Source organism: Prionailurus bengalensis, chromosome C2 (genome assembly GCF_016509475.1).
Source record: "Prionailurus bengalensis isolate Pbe53 chromosome C2, Fcat_Pben_1.1_paternal_pri, whole genome shotgun sequence".
Lineage (NCBI taxonomy): Eukaryota > Metazoa > Chordata > Mammalia > Carnivora > Felidae > Prionailurus > Prionailurus bengalensis.
Genome location: NC_057350.1, coordinates 3,745,539 through 3,766,692, shown reverse-complemented (window position 1 = coordinate 3,766,692; position 21,154 = coordinate 3,745,539). Strand labels below are relative to the sequence as shown.

Genomic DNA, 21,154 nt, shown 5'->3' with positions numbered 1-21,154 from the left:
CAGGCGAGAAGGGGGAGCAGCGGGGTCCGACAGCTGCGGGGCCTGGGGTCTGGTGCCGGCCGCACCTTGGGAGCCTTCCACGGGTGCCACCGTAGGATTGTGCCCCTTTTTGCTCCTGGTCTCGCTGAGGACCAGCCGGAGGGGGCAGTTCTTCCAAGGGTCCCGCATGGGTGCCATGGGGAGCTCTCCCCAGGGAGGGAAGAAACCCTGTACATGGAAGATGCTGGAGTCTGGTGATGTCACCTTGGGCAAGGGGCCTTCGGGACCAGGAGAAACCTCATCCCAGAGACCCACAAAAAGGCCACGTTCCCAGGGAGCATGACCGGGAGGTCAGGGACAGGTGGAGTCACCTTCTGTGGTTTGGCTGAGAGGACGGAAAGCCCGGGCCGGCGTGTACTGAGCGTGTTTTCCCTGCTGGTTGTCCCAGACACTGAGCCAGGAGCCGAGGGGGCCCTCTGTTCATCCCCTCACTCAGCAAACACGGTCACTGGTGCTCCCCACATGCTTGGTGCTAGTGTCTCAGGCCCTGGGAGCCCAGGGGGAGGGAACCCAGAGATGGTGATGGGATGGGGGGTGTATTCATTCTGCAGATGCAGAAGGCCGGGCGGGGGAGGACGGGCGAGGTCTCAGTCCGACACCAGGGAAGAGCGCACTGGAAATTTGAGTGGGGGTCTGACCCCAGGTCTTTTTTTTTTTTTTTCGCTTCGCCCTGTTGCCTCCTATTTGTGATGTAGAAATACACATGAAAATACTTCCTAAAGCATAAAGTGCAATACTAGAATACTAGCTTAGTGGCTGTTCATTATGGACTTGGCTGCTACCCAACAGAAAGCCGAGACAGGAGGGTGGCCCATGCCCCTACCCTCCCCCCACACCATCGCCCGGCATGGGGTTGTCCCTCCGGCCTTGGAGGCTGAGCTGACTCCTGTCTCGTGGAGAGGTGCCTTCCTCTGCTCCGGCCTGGTCTTAGCTTCCTAAAGCGGCGTACCTGAATATTAGCTGGGGCTAGAGAGGGCTGGTGTGTGTGTGTGTGTGTGTGTGTGTGTGTGCACGCACACGTGCTCCGTCTCCAAATTCTCCGTCATCCTTTATTTCCAGAAGGTGGGAGAAAATTCCACTTCATGCCTGCCGTGCAGATGGCCAAGAGCGTAGTCAAAATCCGCTGAGGCTCCCACATCCAATGCCGTGTAAATGTGACCAAGGGTCAAACACAACACCCAAGATGGGGAAGTGCAGAGTGTGTGAATATAAAGTTAGATAACTTTTACGAAATCAAGACTGCTAATAAAATATTTTACATAAAACGTTTCACTTGTGTTCAGTGTTAAATGCTTCCGGTTCAGAATGATTTGCTTAAATCTTACTAGGTGAAATGGGCTCTTAGGTTGCATTTTGAGTACATTTGTTGTGCGTCTAGTAAGATTCTCGCTTTGTTACTTGGCCTTCTGGTCTAACACCCCCGCTCGTAAATTCACCTTCCTCTCCGGACACCATGTTGTGTCTTAAAACTTTGTGCTTTTGCTCTGTTCTCCCAGACCCCCACCCACTTCCTCCTGCCCTGTCAATGTCGGCCACAACCTCAAACAGGGCCGAGCCCCCCAGTGCGCTGTGGCCCGTGTGCCCCTTCCTCTCCAATCCCCTCCGTCTTGGAGTGAGCTCCGGGGACACAGGCACTGGTGGCCATTCTTCAGAGGAACATCCCCCTCTCCTTGCTCTCATGTTCCCGGACACCCACTTCTCTGGCCTGGCCTCTGTGGAGGCGGCTGTGATGGGGAAAGCATGTTCTCCCTAGGTTTGGCTCCCCAGGCGGACGTGAGCGGGACCCAGAAGGAGGCCAGTGCGGTGCACTGCTTTAGCTCCCCCGGAGCAAGGACTTAAGGGTAGTGGTGCTTAAGGCCTGGCCTTCAAACGGGTCTTCGCTCCCACCTCTGGTAAACAAGCAGAGAGCCGGGCTGAGCAAAGCGGCAGAAAGATTGGCCCCTGCAAATCCTAAGTGACAGGGACAGAAGGTGGCCTGCAAGATCGGAGGGCACCCCACGTGTGGGACCGGCTCGAAGTGGCTCCGTGTGCTCACCTGCTCCCTCTGCTTCCCCTTCTGCACCCGCCTGCCTCCGCAGACCCTCCAGTCCCGCCTCGACCCTTCTGGGTCACTGTCCTTGGACTCCTCTGGGATCATCGCCCTCTGCAAAGACCGGGGGCCTCCCTGGGGCAGGGCAGGGAAGACGCCTCACGGCGGGCTCAGCTCAGCCCGTCTGTGAAATCCAAGCGTCCGGGGCAGGAAGGCAGAGCGAAGGTGACGCCCGTGCCCGCCTTCCCAGGCGGTGTAGCTGGGTTTTCCGAGAACCACCGCACATTGTTCCCGTTTCTTTCTCATCTTGGCGCAGACAGAAGGGTTTCGCCCGAGCCCGATTTCGTACGTTACCTCTGAACATGTCAACTTGAAGTCGTTCCTCCAACAGATGCTTGTGTGGCCGAGTCGAGGGCGCACGGAGGCCGGCCGAGGGAACCCGCCGTGCGTTTATGTCAACCCGGTTTGTATACATGAGCGTAGGTCGGGCTCAGCCCCTGCCGCCTCCCCGTTCTCAGAAATGGTCCCCCTGGCGTCGCGAAGGAGAAAACGACCAGGCACATTAGGTACCGTGCTGCGGCCCGGGCAAGGGACTGTCCCTGGTGGGGGCGCGGCTTGGGGGCTTTCCCGCAGCACAAAGACCATCGTGAAGCAGAAGAGGAGGAAGCGAGAGCATGAAATGTCCTTGTTTGGTCGCAGGGGCGGGGTGGGGGGAGTCTGCTGCTGTGTCCGGGCCGGCTTTCTGAGGCTGCAGGACGGGGGAGGCAGAGCCCTGGGGTTCCTTCACGGCCGGCCGGAGGGCTGGGCTCGCCCGATCCGCTCCTCCTTCCCGGGAGACCCCCCCACGGTCTCGACCGAGGACATGACCCCGGGCGCGCGTGCCTTTCTCGCCGAGCTTGCAATCCCCGGCTTCCAGAGGGTCCTCCCTCAGCCCCTAAGCAGGAGCACCAAATCTTGGGAGCGGCACGAGCCCCAAGCCACATAAAGAAGCAGCAGCAAAACTCGACATTGCTACACGGAGCTGAGGTTTTCCTCCGTGGGGCAGCTCCTCCCTGTCCTGGAGCATCTGCGTGAACAGAAGAGAGAATCCCGTTCGTCGCCTTTGGGTGCCTTTGGCCTACACTTTGCACATGAACTTAAACGTGGCCCTGGTGTTGTGTACAGTTAAACGGCATTTCACCTCTGCACACGGGAGGCGTTCGCCATGCGCAGCAGGGCCGGGCGGGCCGGGGTGGGGGATGCTGGGGCTAGGCCGGTGGGCGACAGAGCGCCCCGGTGATGTTCCACTGCGGGCCCGCTGGGCCCAGTTCTCAAGGCCCCCCCCCCCCCAGACCAGTCCCCCCGGGGAAGGAAAGCCCTTGCCAGCAGCTCACAGGTGGACGGTGTTCCTCTGCCCCACCTGCCCCGAGGGCTGGCCCAGCAACAGATCCCAGCACAGCCTGGGGGCCCACAGGGAGCTGGGGGAAACCGCTGGCCCATTTCTGCCGCACAGGTCACCAAAACGGCCTCCCCTCCTGGGCCGCCCCGAATGTGCCCTCTCCCGCTGGACGGAATGATTAGGCCGAGGGGGAGGTAAAAGTCATGGGGGACGCAGGGTGAAGGTTGGGAGCCCCAGGGTCTGGGGTTCCTGGACATCTCAGGGTGCAACCCAGTCCGAACGGTCCCACGGGTCTTGGTTTTCCTGGAAGTATTTCAATGGTCGTGGTAGCTATTTTGTTCTTATATTTGTAGCTATTTTTGTTCTTTGTTCTTATTTGTTTCACCTTGTGTACTTGTTTTTGACAATTCTGTCCTCGTGTACCCCAGGGGTCTCTTTCCCATGACATTTCCATGACGCCCGAGCGTCGCCGTCAACCTCTCGTTTTTAAGTTCTCGGCCACTCGAAAACGGTAGAAAGAGTCCTCTCGTCCGAGTTGCTGATAAAATGGGCCACCGAAGCCGCACAGTGGGTTTTCCGTTTCTATCATCTTAGGGTCACTGTAGAAGGGGCTGAAAGAGTAGTTTCTCGTATGTTTAAAACAAAGTTACTGTGTGTAACCAGCCCTTTGAGCCTTGTTTGCATTTTCCTTTGCAGACATAGCGGGTGTGTGAGCAGGTTGCCAGTCGTTGCCTTTCATCTGATGAGTCGCTACCGAGTGTTACCCCTTTGTTGTCCCAAAGCAAGAGTCAATGCAAGCAACATTTTCAATCAGCGTGCAAACACGTGCATATATCCGTATACCTAATCTGTGATTGTATAATCCTTGGTTTTTAAAACACCGTATGGATGACTTTGCAACGATCTTGCCATTGATATTTAGGGAATACCGTCGCCTGCGCTCTGTGAGAGGTTTGCACCGTTGTAGATGAACACCACACGTGTACGTACATACGTATATACAAATATATATATTTAAAAATAACGTCGGCTCTCTCGGGTACCTGTTTCAGGGGCTGTCCACTCCGTTGGAACAGAGACCCAAGCAGACCCTAGGATGTGAGCTTTCTAACTGTACCTTACAGGCTTCGGTCCTGTTGTGTACATTTCTGTAGAGTTACCTCCTTAGAAGATTTGTACGTGCATTTTTTGCAGACCTGAACTTTGTTTTCTGAAACTAGATGCCACTTATGAAAATGTGACATAAATCAAATAAAGCATTGTTATTTTCAGATTTCCCCTTCTCTCTCCTTCTTGCTTTCCACAATGCCAGTGCTCGCACCTGCCGGGCGAATGGGGCCCGGGGTCTGGCAGAAACTCGCTCTTGATGGAGCCATTGGCTCAGTTGGTGTTGTCATGGATGGGAAGAGGAACAGGAGTGGTAGTGGTGTGGTGGGCAGCCCCCACTGGTTCTGCGGGAGGACGGGTCAAGTGCCTTTCCGTGGACTGTCTCATTTAAACGCCCTCCTCAGGCGGGGCCGGAGAGCCACAGATGAGGAAGCAAGTTCTTAGAGATTTCACAGCTGGCCCAAGACGAGTGATGGAGGGCAAATTCAGATGGTGACAGTCTCGCAGGGAGCCAGGTCTTTTGACCCCCGCATCGTCCCCCCACCTGGGAAGAAGACACTGTGGGGTTGAAGGCTAAGGAGGAGAATCTGTTTTGTCACAGGAAGTGGCTGCGGGAACCCATCCCCCATGACCAGAGGAAGCTTCTCCCAGGTACTTTGCCGAGGGGCACGATGATGGGCGAGTGTCCCCAGGAGTCAGCTCTGGTGGCTTTATGTTCTAAGGGCCCCTGTATAGGTCAGCACTGGGGTTCAGGCTGGGCCTGGGCACAGGTGGCACTTTGGGATCATCACCTGGGTGTGGCCGTGATGGGGAGGACCAGATTACTTCTGCAGGTGTGGAGGAAGGTGTGGACGCAGGGACACAGAGAGAGAGAAGCCACCGCCCGATGACCCAGCATTCATCACCCCCTTCTTCCTGCCCGGGTTTCTCTGCCCCCAAATCTTGTGAGATGCTCCCAAACCCCTCTGCTCCTTCTCCCATCAAAATCCCCATTCCTTCCACACTTTTTCCAAAATTATCTTCATTTGCATCTTTAAATTACAAAAATTCTACATGCTTGTTTTAACAAATAATGCAAAAGCGAATGATCTTGCCCCGAACCCGTCCCAGGCACCCCCCTCGAGGTACCCGGAGTGGACAAGCAGACGGCAGTCTGTTCCCCCAGAGAGGCGGACACAGCACCCCCACCCCACGCCCCCGCTCGCCTCCCCTCCCACCGGGTCGCAGACGGCGCTCCAGACCGGAGGGCACAGCCCTCCCTATTCTCACTTCAGCAGCTGCGTGGCGCATCACCGCGGGAACGTTCCAGAATCCCTGCAGCCATTTCCCTTCGGAGAGACGCTGTGGTTGTCTCCACAATAACAAACAGGCTTTAATAAATCTGAAAATCTGGACAGCATTCTTCTACTGATATCCTTGTAACCCACAATTTAAATCACAGAAGGCTTTCTGGAAACGCAAGTGGAAGGAAGGACAGGTGCACAGAGAAGACGGGGACCCGCGGACCCCACCTGTGCCCCCCTCGCTCTCACGGTGGCTTTGGGGCAGGCCCACGTGGCTGACATCTCGTCTCCAGCCCTCTGGCCTTCCCTTACATGCGAGCGTGGTGACGCTTGGGAGCTGCAGGTGTGCGGGGGACAGGAGACCCCCAACAAAGCCGCCAGGCCCGGGGATGTTGTTGGGAAAGAGGGTCCCACCCCACCCAAGAGTGCTAATCCTTGCTGACAACATCGCCATGGCCTTGGCGGTGAAAGTAAGGGCCTCGTGTCGGCAACCCCGTTCTGTAGAAAGACAATGATGTAAGCAGTAGAGATAAAGCCCTGTGACAGGTGCTCTTCCTGATGGACAAACCCTCTTCCCCCAGCTGCCTTCTTTCCTCTGTCCTGCTATGCGAGCAGCCGGCCGGCCCTGTGGGTCTGTGCTCTGTGCTCCTGCTCTTAGGAGATGCTAATCCGGCCACACCCAGGAGTGACCTTGGAACTTGATTCGTTTCGCCCAATTTCCTCATCCGGGTGTCACAGTTGAGAGCAGGTGGCAGGAGGAGAAGGGATCTACCCACATCCCAGGACAGAAAATTCCGCTGGGTTGGTGAGAAGTGGGGGAGGGGTGGCTGGACCAGAGCAATGACGGAACAGACGTGGGTGCCAAGGGCTCCCTCTAGTGGACGCCGGGGCTGTGCGCCGTGGGCCACGGAGCAGCCCAGCCCTCCTGGCAAGGTTTGTAGGTCGGAGCAGAGGGGACCAGCTGTACCCCACAAAACCAAACAGAGAAAGGCTGCAGCGTCCAGGCCAACAGGGGCAAGGGCAGCTGTCTGGTGAGAAGCAGCTAATAATCCTTGCACCCTGAGCTGCAGAAGGTGGAGAGAGCCCTCGGCCCGGGGTCACCTGGAAGGGGACGAGGCCCCCTCAGAGGCCATCTGGTAAGGCCAGTGGCACGGAGGACAGGATGCACCGGCCCCCACCGTGGCCCTTGGTAAACTCTTGGAAGTAAACTCAGTTCTTGGAGCAGAAAGTCTGACGCTGTCCAAAGTCAGTAAATCCACAGAGAGAGATTAGAAGCACAATCGTGTTTATTATATATAACGTATATGGAAAGAGAGAGAGAGAGCGAGCTCATTCCGTGTGAAATTTGCCCTGTTAACGTGTACGGTTCACTGCTTTCCAGGATCTCACAGACTCGTGCAGCCGTGGCCAGTCGCCAGTTTCCGAACTCCTTCGTCGCCTGCGGAAGAAACCCACCAGCAGCCCGTCCCCGGCAGCCGCGAACGTGCCTCCTGTCTCTGGATGCGCCTGTTCTGTGCACGTCACACAGATGCAGTCATGCTCTTGCCGTCTTGGTGTCCGGCTTCTTTCAATTAGCATAAAGCTCGTTTCGTCTTCAAAAGTAGCCTCTCACACACGAGAAGGACTGACAGCGGCTCAGGAAGGTTTGAGACCCCCGCCTCCCCCCACGGCGCTAAGGCCGACCACGGTGTGCCGGTTTTCCAGGTTTTCCCCAGCCTGCGTCTTGGGCCACAGCTGTCAAACACGCTCTGATGTCGCCATGGCCGCTGTCCCCAGTTTGCCGACGGGGTCTTTGAAGCTCAACGGATGTCTCTTTCCAGGGCACGACCGCACCTCTTCAGCCCTAAAGGCCGGCGGTCCGAGGGGAGGATTTCCAGCCCAGGTTCCGGAAGGGCCTCAGAGAAAACGCACAGCGAAAAGGGAGCCTCTGTGACAATTCCTGGGCCACACGCCGTCCAGAAGTCCGTCCGAGAAAATCCGGCAGAGGTGGACGAACTCCCCCAGCCGATGCCCCTTACGATGCAACACGGCGCCGGTGCCGGGCCCTTCTTGCCCCCAGAAAGGATTCTTGTAAGGGGCACTTTGGCTCGCTAGGACACCTCGTCTGAACTTGGCCATGGTCTGAGGCCCTGCCCACCCCCTTTCTTGCCTTCCCTGTCTGCGTTCAGAGGTGCCAGACCCGCAGCAGTTCTGAGACTCCCGGCGACGCCTGACCCCCTCCCTCTCGGGGTTTCCCCGCGGAGTCTGTCCCCAGTCTGACCCTCATGTCTAAGTGTGAAACAAAAACCTTCCTCTGCGTGCCATTGAACGTTTGAAGATCCATAGAAGAGAGTGTGAATTCCAGTGAAAAGCCAACATATCCCGGGACGATCCAGAGCGATGCAGCCTACGCAGAAAGAACCGTTACCAAATAAATGTTGAAGCCGCACTGGTTCAAAAAAATTTTTGTGGGGCGCCTGGGTGGCTCAGTCGGTTAAGCGTCCGACTTCGGCTCAGGTCACGATCTCGCGGTCCGTGAGTTCGAGCCCCGCGTCGGGCTCTGTGCTGACTGCTCGGAGCCTGGAGCCTGTTTCAGATTCTGTGTCTCCCTCTCTCTCTGACCCTCCCCCGTTCATGCTCTGCCTCTCTCTGTCTCAAAAATAAATAAATGTTAAAAAAAAAATTAAAAAAAAAAAGACTTAAAAAATTTTTTTTTGTTTAAGTTTATTCATTTATTTTTGAGACAGAGACAGAGACAGAGAGGGCAAGCGGGGGAGGGGCAGAGAGAGGGAGAGAGAATCCCAAGCAGACTCCACGCTGTCAGCACGGAGCCCAGCGCAGGGCTCGAACCCACAAACTGTGAGATCGCAATAGGAGTCAGATGCTTACCCGACTGAGCCACCCGGGCGTCCCTTAAAGCCACAGTTTTAGTGCCCAGCTGTACTTAAACTCAAGAGGTGGGGAAGGCAGGTACACATCACCGGAGATAATAATCAGGTTTAATGGCCACGGTGGGTGTGAATTTCGGAGGAGCTCTGGCCAGCAGGTAGGAGGCTTATGGGGCACCATGTGGGGGTCCCGGTGTCAGCTGAGTGCCCAGGGAGCCTGATGAGGCTGTGGGGGTGATCGGGTCCGTGTAGCCCCCACAAGAGCAGTCAGCACGTCCCAGCTTTGAACCTCAGCAAGGCTGGGTCCTCGGGTAAATTTCTCTCAACTTCCGCATCAGTAAAGTAAGAATAAATATATGATTTCTCACTGCAGTTTGGGGAAAAGGGAAAAAGAGTTTCCGGCCCACACTGTAGCACTTTCTAGCCCCCAATTTTAAAACTGGTTAATGCTCTCTGGGCGCTCTATCAACACCGGCTGTCCCCAGCCAAGAATGTTGTTGTTTAAAAGTCCCCAGGAAGATTCTGCACCCCTTGGAGACCTCCGCGGACCCCGTAGGACTCAGGGGCAGAACTGGGCTTGGGGGGAGGGGACCTTTGGCTCCTGGCAAGCAAGTAATTAGAGGAAATCGCTCCCATTTGGTTTGTCTGGATTTGGGTGTTTCATTTTTAAACCTAGCAGATTACCGCGGGGCCTCTACACAAGGTTGAAACACAGGAACTATTTAATTTCTTCAGCCACTGTCAGGAGACAGACACTGCTGTGGCTGGGAACAGACCAGAACGGCCTATGCACGGCAGGTGCTGTAATCCAACCACGCTCTTCTAGAAGGCCTCCTGCCGTAGGGATGTCCTCACAGCCCGGCCTTGCTGGCTGCAAACTCCCGACCAAATTACTAACTGGCTCCGTGTCTGTTTCCTCCTCTGCCAAGGAGGTGGAGACGCCCCCCGCCTCATGGCTGGTTCGGGAGCATTCAGTGGGTTTGCAAGTCTCGTGTGCTCAGTCGCCATCTGACGCCAGGTGCTCGGTCTGGCCTAGTTTCCACGTCCACAACCTCTCTGGGCATCGGCCGCGGTGGGGCGGCGCCTGGAGACGGTCAGACCCGGGGCAAAGGGGAAAGACACCCCAGCCGACAGAGGCCACCCTGCCCTGTGCACACACGGAGCACTTCGGGGAGCCAGGCCCCTGTCCGGATGCCGCCTCCTGCCCGGGCTGGCCTCCCCACGGCTCCTGGGAATGCGGGAGGCAGCTGCAGACTTGGGGCAGCAGCAGAAGATGTGTAGCGAACACATAACTCACCTTCACCCCAAAACTCCTTGTGCAAAACAGCGACCTGATTTTTCTCTGTTGCCCCCACCCAGGAACTTGCGGGTAAACTGGGTCCGGGTTCTCCAGCCCAGTGAGCTGGGGGGCTTGCGGGGTCCTGGCTTCCACCAGGGGGCGGGGTCCTTGTCGGTCTGTCCTGGGGGCACTGCTCAGTGAGTCCCAGGTGGCTGGGGTGGGTGGCTTCGGCAAACGTCCCCCAGATGTCTGCTCCTCTTGTCCCTCCAGCTTGCCCTGGGCTGGGCTAGCGTGCACCTGGGTGGGGTCCCAGGACATTGGGATGCCCTCAAAGACCCTTCGGCAGCCTGCAGGTCGGGGGGCTGCCTCCAGCTCTCTCTGGCAGGACGCAAAGTAGCCATCCGGCCATTGCTACTGCTGGAGCCATCTGCCTCTTCCCCCCTTTCCTCCACGGACTACCCCACCCAGTGCCTTGGCCGTGAACTGAGAAGGAGCCCCTCTCCTCTACTCAAAGAGCTTGGAGATGCTGGGGGAGTGTCTGCGGACCCTGGAACCAGACTCTGGGCTCCGGTCCCTCTCTCTGCTGTGTGACCTTGGGCTCTCGGCCTAACGTCTCTGTGCGTCCACTTGCTCACTTATAATCTGTACCTCGCAGGGCTGCCGTGGGGCTAAATGAAGTGGAATATGTGAACCGTAGCGGGGGCAGCAATGAGCCTTAAAGAAGGCTGGGCCGCTGTTTCATCATCCGTGGGGGGAGAGGGGCAGGGTGCCAAGTGCTTCCCTGAGACCGTCCTCCCCTCCAATCTGTTCTCTCCCCCAGCACAGAGGAGATCTCCAGGGGTGGGAGGTGGAGGCATGGGCCACACCTGGGTTAGGCTCAAGCACAGGAGGAGAAGGAGGAACTTTGAAATTTTGGCAAAGATAAAGCTTCCCCTTAATTGGTGGAGACTGGAGGTGGGTTTGTACACAGGGCCGTGAGGGGGTGTCAGTCATTCTTGCAGGAGTCCTGGGCCTCAAGGGCACACACTTTGACATGCAGGTCAGGTCAGCCAAGATCTCCTGGAGTTGGAACTGAACCCCTTGATCCTTTAGTGGGGACAGAGGAAGGGACCAGGGGGTGAGCGAGAAACAGACCATGGGGTTTAGGGTTTTCACCAGGCTCCATCACAGCCCTGGAGGGGCACAGACCCCCCCCACCCCTTCCCAGATGCCTGCTCCTGGGCCCCAGCAATGCGCTTTGGGCGGGGCTGGGCTCAGCAGTATGGGCTGGGGGTTCACGACCCCAGGTTTTACCCACTCGGCCTCCATAGCTGCGGGGATACTGGGGAGAAATGGATTGTTTTGGAAAGAGGGAGCACGGCCCCTGAATGGGAAGTAAAGGTGCAGGGTACCGGGCAGGTGGGAGCCAAGGTCATGTTATCCACGCTTCTGTGGGCCTGGTGACCCTCCCTCATCTGAACTGGGGACGAGGGGGAGGGGGCTTTAGGGAGGTTGTCCTGGGGAACCAGAGAACACATTTGTCAGCCTTTGGGTTTTTTAAGTTCAAAAGCCATGACCCGGGTTTCAGATTGAAAATACGGGAACGAAGAGAGGCAGGGGAGGCAGGGGTCTCCTGGGGCTGTCTTGCTGGGGACCCCGGCAAGAAGCGGCAAGAGGCCTCCCTGGGAGGTGGGGAGTCTCATCCCAGCACAGCCCCCTTCTTTACAGCAAGGATTTCATAAGACCCCCTTTTGATCTCCTGAACTGAAGTTATACCTAATAATTTTATACTTAATAACTTAATAACCTGCCTACACACAGAGTTTAAAAGAAATAAACATGCAGCCTGCCCTAGAAAAAATGAGAAGTAAAGGGGAAGTAATGATGGGGCGATAATGCTACATGTTTGTGTAGCTGTGCTTGCCGGAGCTGGAGGAGGAGACAGAGGTGAGGGCGGGGGCTCGCCCCCGCACCACCCCCCCCCCCCTTGTTACGAGTGATGCAAGCCATCGAGGCACCGGGGATGCAGGCAGCCCCAGGGTGGACAAGTCACAAGGCACGTGGGGCACTGTCCCTGGTGATGGCGTGTCGGGAATGACCCACTCGGCCAAAGCTCCGAACCACGCAGAAGCCTTCCCTTGCATTCCTGGGAAATCTGGTGTATCCAAACTTGACAACAACTTTGCTTTTAGGATTTTATTTTATTTCATTTATTGACTTAAAAAAATACTTTTAAGTTACTTTATTTTGAGAGACAGAGAGAGCAGAGGAGGGGCAGGGGGAGAGGGAGGGAGAGAATCTCAGGCAGGCTCTGTGCTCTCAGCGCAGAGCCTGACGTGGGGCTCGAACTCATAGACCGTGAGATCATGACCCGGGCTGAAACTAAGAGTTGGATGCTTAACGGACTGAGCCACCCAGGCACCCCTATTCATTTCATTTATTATTATTATTATTATTTTCATTTTGAGAGAGACAGAGTGAGTGGGGGAGGGGCAGAGAGAGAGGGAGCGAGAGAATCCCAAGCAGGCTCCACACTGTCAGCGCAGAGCCCGATATGGGGCTTGAACCTCTAAACCGTGAGGTCATGATCTGAGCAGAGATCAAGAGTCAGACGCTTGACCGGCTGAGCCCCCGACGCGCCCCTGTGTTAGGATTTTAACCTACTTCTAGTCTCCAACCATTACAAACAGGTCTGTGGCTGCCTGAGCGTCCAACAGGACACTGGCCGTCCACAGTACCCCCCAGCACACTGCAGACCCCCCATATCTGGCTTTGTGCCCACTCGATGCCAGCAGCCCCTCCCCCCATTCATATGGCACTAAGAGACATGCCCACAGATCTCCAAACATCCCCTATGGCCGTGAAGGCCCCACTGAGGACCACGGGTTGAGACCATGTGTCCCTACGCCCCCGTCACCCCACCAAGCCTTCAGCCTGTGTCTTGACGACGTCCTCCTGCCAAAAACCACAGGAACACAGCACATTATGGGGCATCTCGGTAAGAAGGTGTTAGGAAGGATTAACTATAGGACTTAGGCGTGTGTTATGCAGTTTTGAGGGTGTTCAAAGAAATGGGGTTTTGCTCAAGAGGTGCCGGCAGGAGGTAGGTGTAGCGGAGAGATCGGGGATCTTAATACATCTTTTCTAGAAGGGGAGAAAGGTAGGGTGGCAGCCGCGATGGGTAGGAAGCCGCAGTACTCGTGGTGACCTGAAGAGGGAGCCGGTGGGCCCTGGGGGCTCGGACCAGGTGGATGGATTGAGCGGCGGCTGGGGGTATCTCCCTCCAAGGCGGTCGGCGGTCTGGCCGGTTCTTGGTGCTCTGTGAACTTGTGCATGAGAATATCATGGCCTCCATGGGCTCAGAACGGGAGAGGCACAAAATTGGAAGGTTGCCCTAAAACTCAGCCATCAAGATAAATGATATTTTTAGTGGAGTCTTTTTTTTTTTTTTAAAGTGGCCTGGCAGGGTCCCCAGACGTCTGTGGCCTTTTTGGCCCAGAGGCTTTGTGGGGACAGGTGAGCTACAGGTTTTGCTTGTTCACTTCGTTTTTGACACAGGCTGGAGAGAGGAAGAATCTTGAACCTTGGGTCAGCGTCCAAATCTCTGACCTGGAGACCCCGCCCACCCAACAACCCACTTTGCTCTCGCTGTTGGGTGTCCGCCTGACACTGATGGAGGTGACCAGCTTCTCTGCCTGGCTGGCCGGGGCTGGGGCCGAGGCTGAGCCCACCCTCAAGCCTGATCTAATGGCCTGGCCTCTGAGGTTTCCGGAAGCCTCTCAGATGTCTCCATCATCTGCATCCATTCTTTGAACTATTCACGAAGCTGTTGGCTTTGGGGGGGTGGGTAGCATTCACACTGCCCGGGACCCCCAGGGAGCATGGAGCAGACAGTCCAAAGCCTGTCTTGCGTGAGGAACCCCCTGCGCCCACTGTGGGAACAACAGAGGGAAGGTTCAGGAAAGACCTGTGAGCCCCAGGATGAAACACTCAAGTCCCCCTCCTCCAGATGGTTCTGTTAAGCAGCGAGGTCTCTGGAAGGAGGCCCCTGTGCTGGGTGTGAAGGTTGTTTCCGTGTGTGAGTCTGGCCTGGGGTCTCTCCGAGTTCCCCGGGAAGACCCTGTCAAGACTGGGGGTCTTCCAAGACAACAGGACAGAAGACGTTGCCTGGGGGGTGGGGGTAGTGGGCAGGACCGGGGTGTCCAGGGCTCAGAAGGAGAAGCGGTAGCTCTGATCTGGCCAGCGAGTGACGACACTGTGGGTGGTGACAGCACTGTCTCTGAAGGGTGATGGCCGCTGGGCCACAGTGCATCCAGGAAGGGCAGGGTACCGAGGTCTGGGGGTCCTCGTGCCTCCGTGGTGGGGGGGGGCTGTCCCTTATCACTGGCCAGGACGTGGCCCTCCCCTCACCCAGCAGGCTGTGTGGCACAGCCCGGTCACCAGGACCATGGCCAACGGTCATCGCCATGGCCTGAGGCCAAGGCCCAGGGGCCGGGGTGACCCCTGAACCCCTCCAGCTAAGATCCGGCCTGGTCTCAAAGGCCAGGCTCGGTCTGTGAGGAGAAAGGGACACAAAGGCAGAACCAGGGGCGTGTCCGGGCGAGAACAGCTCTGAGTAGCAGCGTCCCCAGGAGAGGAAGCTGCACTTTGCACGTGCTGCTTGGTCGGAGATGCTTCTGGAAAGGTTCCCTCCCTCGGCCTGGCAGGAGTAGCTGCTGGGCTTTACGAGGAACACACAGAGCTTTGGTTTCAGAGGCCTGGGCGTCCTGACGTGGTCCCCTCTCAGCAGAAGCCACTGGCTGGGGCTTTTTAAGTCTTTCTCCTAATGTTTCCTTATCTGTGAGACAAGGGCAACCGTATGTCCCTTCCAGGGATAGAGTCAGCTCTGGGGGCCTGGCCCCAACGGCCCAGAAACAGAGCTTGTCGTTTTGATGGAAACCGGGGTCTCTTCTCCAGTGGGAGGGTGGCTCGGACCAGGCGGCCCATCTCCCCGAGCTGCGCGCTTGGCTTCCACCTTGGAAACCCGCCTCGCGGGGGGGATGGGGGGGACAGTCCGCGGGGAGCCACCCGTCCCAGGAGGAGAGGGGGCGGGTGGGGTGCTCTGCGTCTAGGCATCATTAGGACCCCGTGAGGACTTGAGACGGGATCGTCATGGTGAGACTCGCTCCCTTACAGAGCTGCAGCCATTTTCAGAAGAAAACGGAAAAAGAAAGCCGCCCGAGGTGTCACAGGTGTTAAACTTGACCTGCAAATAAGTACAGAAAAGTGCCAGTTTGGAACATGGCTTTATTGGCTTGCTCTCTTCCCCAAGAAAGACACTAATGATCTTTGTTTGTTTGTTTGTTTGTTTTGAAACTTACATTTGCAACATCTTTTCTGAAAGGTGGTGGCCGCTGAGAAGGCCGTTCGGGCTCCCTGTCGTGTCAGGGCTTGGCCTGGGGCCTGTGACATCCTCACGCAAGGGGCGGGGCGTCTCCTTAGGGGCCGCCTTTCGGGGCCTGGGGAGGCCCCGGGGCGGAGATGCCATCACACCCTCCTGCCACCCCCCACCCCCCGCCGTCTGGGAGAGGCTGAGAAAGGAAATGCACTTGGCAGAAATAAAACTCAACAGCACGGGAAGAGTCTCGGGAATGAGGCGCAGCCCTCATGCTGAGCACAGGATCTTTATTCGTCAAGCCATCAGGCCCCAGGCATCAGCTTTCAGCGGAAGGGCTTGCCAGGAGCAGGGTGGGAGAAAAGCAGGGAGGAGAGGCCACCGCTGCAGAGGACGCAGGCAGGGTCCCCCGGAGCACGGAAGGTCTCATTCCAGGGTGTCCGGGGCCGGTGGGCATCGCTTCAAAATGTGCATTCTGGAAACAAAGCGCAGACTTGCATCACCACCACCAACCTTGGCTCCACCCACCAGGTGCCCTGCTTCTCAAGGTCAAGACAGCCTCCAAGGTCAGCGCCTTGGGCTGCATTCTCCCCCAGTCCCTGGAGAAGTGTTGAGGGTCCGGCCTCGTGGAGAATAGCACGTGTCCCCCCAGAACAAGGGGTTCAGGCAGATGATGAATGAGATGGCATTATCTCAAGGCCCGCACCAGCGCCCAAAGGAAAGGGTGTAGCCCCCCCACCGCCCCCACTGAGGGGCCCCAAAGTAGGGCAACAGCCAGCAGAGAGGCAACGGGCAGCTCCTTCCTGGTCCCAGAGCTGTATCTGGGCCTCTGCCCCGATTTGCCGGGAAGGGGCAGGAAGCCCCAGGGCCGTGGGCAGGGCCCCATCATTGCTCAGGAGGCTGGCTTGCGGGCCCACACCCTGCTTACAGGGTGGGGGGACACAGGGCGAGTGCTGGCTCCGGGAAGGTGGAGCCCGTGCCCTTCTCAGAAGATGAGCTGGCACTTGGACTTCCAGGGGGTTCACAGCAGACCTCACGCCCAAGATTCGAGGTGGGACCGGGGAGCCAGGCTACGAACCACCCACGTGCACAGACACCTGGCTCGCGGCCGACGTGGGGTTCCCCAGGGCGGCCGTCCCGCACCCCGCTGCACACCGAGGGAGGGAGGGGTGCATCGCGGTGGGGGCAGGGCGGGGAAGGTCGCGGGGCGTGGACAGGCGCCAGGGCTCCGTGCCCGGTGCTGCCACCATCTGCCGTCTGCCGGGAGCGCGTCACAGATGACGATGCTTTGTTTGCCGAGCGAGGCCTCGAATGTCGGCCCAACTTCCCAAACCCGTGTGTTTTCCACTTCTCTCCAGGATGGTTTTTAAACTAGTTCCCTGGACACAGTGCCTTGACTTTGAGCACCTTTTTGAAACGACTGCTTTCATAGTTTGCACAAACCGCCGAGCAAAGCGACGGCAGGGGACGGCCCCTGGCAGCTGACCTCCCTGTGCACGACGCCTCTGGCTGAGGCCCCCTCCCCGATGGACAGTCACGGTGCTGGCCGTCCCGTCCGGGTGCGCGCGGCTTCCTGGGGATCTGGAGGCTTCCCAGGGGGGCCCGGGAGGGACACAGGGTTCGCGGGGCCTCTCACCTGTGTCCTGCAGAGGCTTGAAGCACCAAGGCACCTCGGGGATGCTGGAGTCAAAGCAGCAGCCCCTGTTGACACACTGCTCGGGGCTGATCTCGGGGTAGCCACAGTCCACCCTGTTCTTGGCCGGCACGGCACACAGGTTCTCCGCTGTCCCAAACAAAGCCCGGTCAGCGGCCGGAGCCCTTGCCGGCCCGGGGTGTTGGCTGCTGCCTTCATTTGGCAAGTTTGCAACCCCCCCCCAGCCTCTGGGTTCGAAGCACGTGACCCCACCCGCACCCCAACATCGGCTCGAGGAGCACCCTCCTCCCACGCACACTTCTGTGTGCTCTGTGGGGACTCTGGCCTCTGCCAGGGCGCCCCCCTCCCTCGTGTGCCCCTGGAGCCTTGTCGGGAAGTCCATGGGCCTCGGGTCCCTCCAGCTGGCAGGAACCCGTGGGAATCTGGGGGCTCCTGAACCCCGAAACAAATTCCCCTTCACTGTGTTATCAACACAAACTGGCCCCTTAAAAAAAATGAATAGTGCAAGAGAAGATGCATGTTCAGTGCAGAAAACCACAGCGCATGCTATTTTCCATTTCTTTCCTGCGTCCCCCTGTCCCCCAGGCACTTGGCTGGTCACGACGTCCTCCTGGGACATGCTTCTGTCCTCAATACTCGTTGAAGCAAGCCTATAGTGTCTAAAGTTCTGCAAAATCTGGGACGCCTGGGTGGCTCGGTTGGTTAAGCGTCAGACTTCAGCTTAGGTCATGATCTCATGGTTTGTGATTTCAGGCCCCACATCGGGCTCTGTGCCGACAGCTCAGAGCCTGGAGCTGCTACGGATTCTGTGCCTCCCTCGCTCTCTGCCCCTCCCCCCACTTGTACACTCTCTCTCCTTCAAAAATACATAAACATTGAAAAAAAATTCAAGTTCCGTAAAGTCGGCCTCATTGCCTAATGGGATTTTCCTTAGGAAAACAGAACCACGTGAAGTGTCTAAAGTCCCACTCTATCGTGCCAGGCGGTAATGCCTCAACCCGCTGGTTTCCCCAGCCAGATTTGCTCACACTGGGATCCCAGAGGCACTGGGGCATGAAGGGCACCTCCTGGGCTGTAGGGGTCGCAAAGCTGTCCTGGTGACTCTGACAGGCGCCACGTTTGGGAACCACTGCCTTTGGCCCCTGATAATAGCCACACCCTAATTTCTTCAAAGCTGGGTGGGTGGGACAGCCGCCCTCCCCCCACCTGCAGGGACAACGCCACGGCCAAGTGAAAACCGGGTGCTGAAAATGCTCTTCAGGGATCCGTGTTCCTCGGTCTTTCCTTTCTGCCTTGCAAGTGCGCCAGAACGGTGCGTGAAGACCTACACCGTCGCTCAGAAACCTGCAGCCAAGAAGGCGGTGGGGTGGCCGGCCGGCCAGGCAGACCTGGGTTCTAATCCCGGTTTCAACACTGGCGGGGAGGGGGTGCCTGCAGCCAGTTACTAACTTTCTGAGCCTCAGCTACCTTGTCTGTAAACAGCAAGACCCAGTTTGTAGGGCTATTGGGAAGGAACATGCGTGTCTGGTAAATGGCAATTATAAATCAATGTGGGGGCTTGATCACTTTCCTCTAGCCCCCAGAAAGCCCCCCCCCCACACCCCGAGCCTGGACCTAGCGTCTCTTCTCCTCCTCCTATGTCCCCCCCCCCCCGCCGCCTCCTGGCCCCTCCTTCCTACAGAGCGAAGTCAGAACGGTACTCACACAGGCCCACATACTCGTCAGCCAAGCTGGAGGACCCCAAGGCCAGGACCAATGCCAGCAGCCAGAGCACTCTGGCCTCCATGGTCACGGGCGGGCTCTGGGGACCCGACCGCTCAGAGGACGTGCCGCTTCGGCCGAGCAGACTCATTTATACCCCTGTGTTTGTACAAGGGCTCTGCCTTCTGTTTGTTTGGGGACGGCCCTTCCCTCTGGCTCCGGCTGCACCTGCTTCTGCCTGCACGGGACTGTGAAGTCCCCCAGCGGCCCGTCTTCCTGCGGGGGAGAGAGCAAGTCCACCCCACCGCTGTGGCAGCAAGCAAGCCGGGAGGTCAGGCTCCAGGCTCCAGGTTACAGTCCTCTACCGGGACCCGGGATTAGCCCGGCCTGGAGGCCAGGATGAAGGCTCGGCACCTCCGTGGCCACAGCGCCCAGGCCACTTAATCCGAGACCCTCAGGTGCTTGAAAAGTCAGCGAGTCAGCACTGTGCGCACGGGGGTCGTCTCTCCTTCGAAACTCTTGAAATTTCCACCCTTTCTTTTTGTATTGTTCCCGGTAAGACTTATTTCTACCATTAACTACACTTTAATAAACGTGTTAAATAAACGAATTCGCTATCGTGATAACATTTAATGTAATCAACTGTAATCTTTTGATAAAAACAGAATGCACGCAGTAAGTTTGAAAAATCAGACCATGCAGGGGCGCCTGGTGGCTCAGTCGATTAAGCGTCAGACTCTTTGATCTGGGCTCAGGTCGCGATCTCACGGTTCGTAAGGTCGAGCCCGGTGGCGGGTTCTGTGCTGATAGCACAGAGCCTGCTCAGGATTCTCTCCCTCCCCCCTTCTCTGTGCCCCTCCCCTGCTCTCTCTCTGTCTCTAAAGAAATAAACTAAAAATAAATAAATAAAAATCACACGATACAAAAAAGCCCTCTCCTGTCTAGAGGCATCGGTTTAACACTTTCTTAGGTATTTTTCCAGAAATGCTCTCTCTAGATCTAAGCACATTTTTAAGCCAAATGAGAACTTACTGGATACCTTTGCTCAGCTTGCTTTTTTTTTTTAAATAAAGGAGATTATTTTATAATAGCCTATCAAAACAAGGTGGGGAAAAAATATACCCATTTTCCGGAGGAATGAACTATGGCTCACAGTGTAAGGTGCCTGTCAGGGGTTACTCTCGTAGACCTGCGATTCCGGGAGTTGTCTTGGACCCGGAGCAGGTGCACCTGGCTGGTCGCCTCAGCCCCCGAGGTAGGGGGGTGGGGTCGGAGGGAGACCTGGGCCACCCCGGAGTTTGTTCACAGAGCTGTTCTCCACCCGGTGACTGACGGGGCCTGACCGTGCACACGCTGGCACAGGCCTGGGGTCCACCTTGTGCAGCCAGCCCATGAGAAACGGACCCGAGGCGAGGCTCACCGTCTGGTTTCCCGTTCCTTCCAAGACAAGGGCAGGCTGAAGACAGAGCAAGGTCTGTGTTGTTTTCAGAGCTTGCTTTGTTCCCAGAAGGCGAGCGTGCACCCAAGCTAACAGATGGCATGGTCTTTGTTATTAAATATCATCATATGGGGCGCCCGCCCGGGTGGCTCAGTCGGTTAAGCACCCGACTTCGGCTCAGGCCATGATCTCACAGTTCATGGGTTCAAACCCAGTGTTGGGCTCTGTGCTGACCACTCGGAGCCTGGAGCCTGCTTGGGATTCTGTCTCCCTTTCTCTCTGCCCCTCCCCTGCTTGCACTCTGTCTCTCTCTTTCTCTCTCTCAAAATAACAAATAAATATTTACATTAATGGTCATCATAGAGAAAATCCCTGGGAGCCTTTTCTGGCCAGACCGCTGCCTTCCTGCCCCCACAGTACCCCCAGGCCCGGCGTCATCGTGGAGCTGAGCCAGGTTCCAGGAAGATGCAAACACCCCAGAAACGGGCTTAGAGGGAACACCTATTTGAACTGTCAGAGCGCCTTGGCCTCCACCCGACTGCATTTAGAATCACCGGGGGAGCTGGAGCCATGTGGGAGCTGGTCCCCTGCCTCCCCCCAGCTCGGGAAGACCCCTCAGATTGCAGCCAGTGCCCAGAACCACCACCACTGCCAAAAAACAGCTGGTGTTTTGCTTTCAGTCTAACTCAGTTCACGTGGACAGAGCCTGGGGCTTGGGATGAGTGACAAATCCCTGTCCTTGAAGAGTCCTCCGTGGGGAGACCGGGCCATGTGGTAGTTATGATGAGAGGGTGAGACATTTGGTCCTGAGTCACTTTACCACTTGTGCCTCGGTTTCCCAGCCTGTCCCGTAGCACCTCCTCCACAGGGTTGCACACTTAGGTAATGCAGAGCTAAGCCAGGCACCTGGGGACACACGGTGATCAGCAGGTGTGGCACGGCAAGTGCAGAGGCCGGGGGTCTGGGCTCGTGGACCCCAGATGTGATACAAAGTCAGCTGTGGTCTGGCCGGGGTGGGGGGGTGGG

The 21,154-nt window shown here is 57.2% G+C and overlaps 2 protein-coding genes across 3 annotated transcripts in view; one reads left to right on the top strand and one right to left on the bottom strand.

Moving 5' to 3' along the window:
• ABCG1 (ATP binding cassette subfamily G member 1) overlaps positions 1 to 8,271 on the top strand; it is a 67,612-nt gene extending 59,341 nt beyond the window's left edge. For both annotated transcript variants that reach the window (XM_043593541.1, XM_043593540.1), the window contains exon 16: positions 7,218 to 8,271. In XM_043593541.1, coding sequence (XP_043449476.1) covers positions 7,218 to 7,416 — 199 coding nt within the window. In that variant the 3' untranslated portion in view covers positions 7,417 to 8,271. The remainder of the gene's footprint in view (positions 1 to 7,217) is intronic.
• Positions 8,272 to 15,583: 7,312 nt separating this feature from the next.
• TFF3 (trefoil factor 3) lies at positions 15,584 to 18,838 on the bottom strand. The gene is made up of 3 exons (XM_043593544.1): positions 18,694 to 18,838; positions 16,972 to 17,118; positions 15,584 to 15,810 (listed from the first exon to the last, which is right to left on the bottom strand). Exons 1-3 carry the CDS (start codon positions 18,773 to 18,775, stop codon positions 15,797 to 15,799), a joined length of 243 nt encoding a protein of 80 aa, XP_043449479.1. The 5' UTR covers positions 18,776 to 18,838; the 3' UTR covers positions 15,584 to 15,796.
• Positions 18,839 to 21,154: the final 2,316 nt, after the last annotated feature.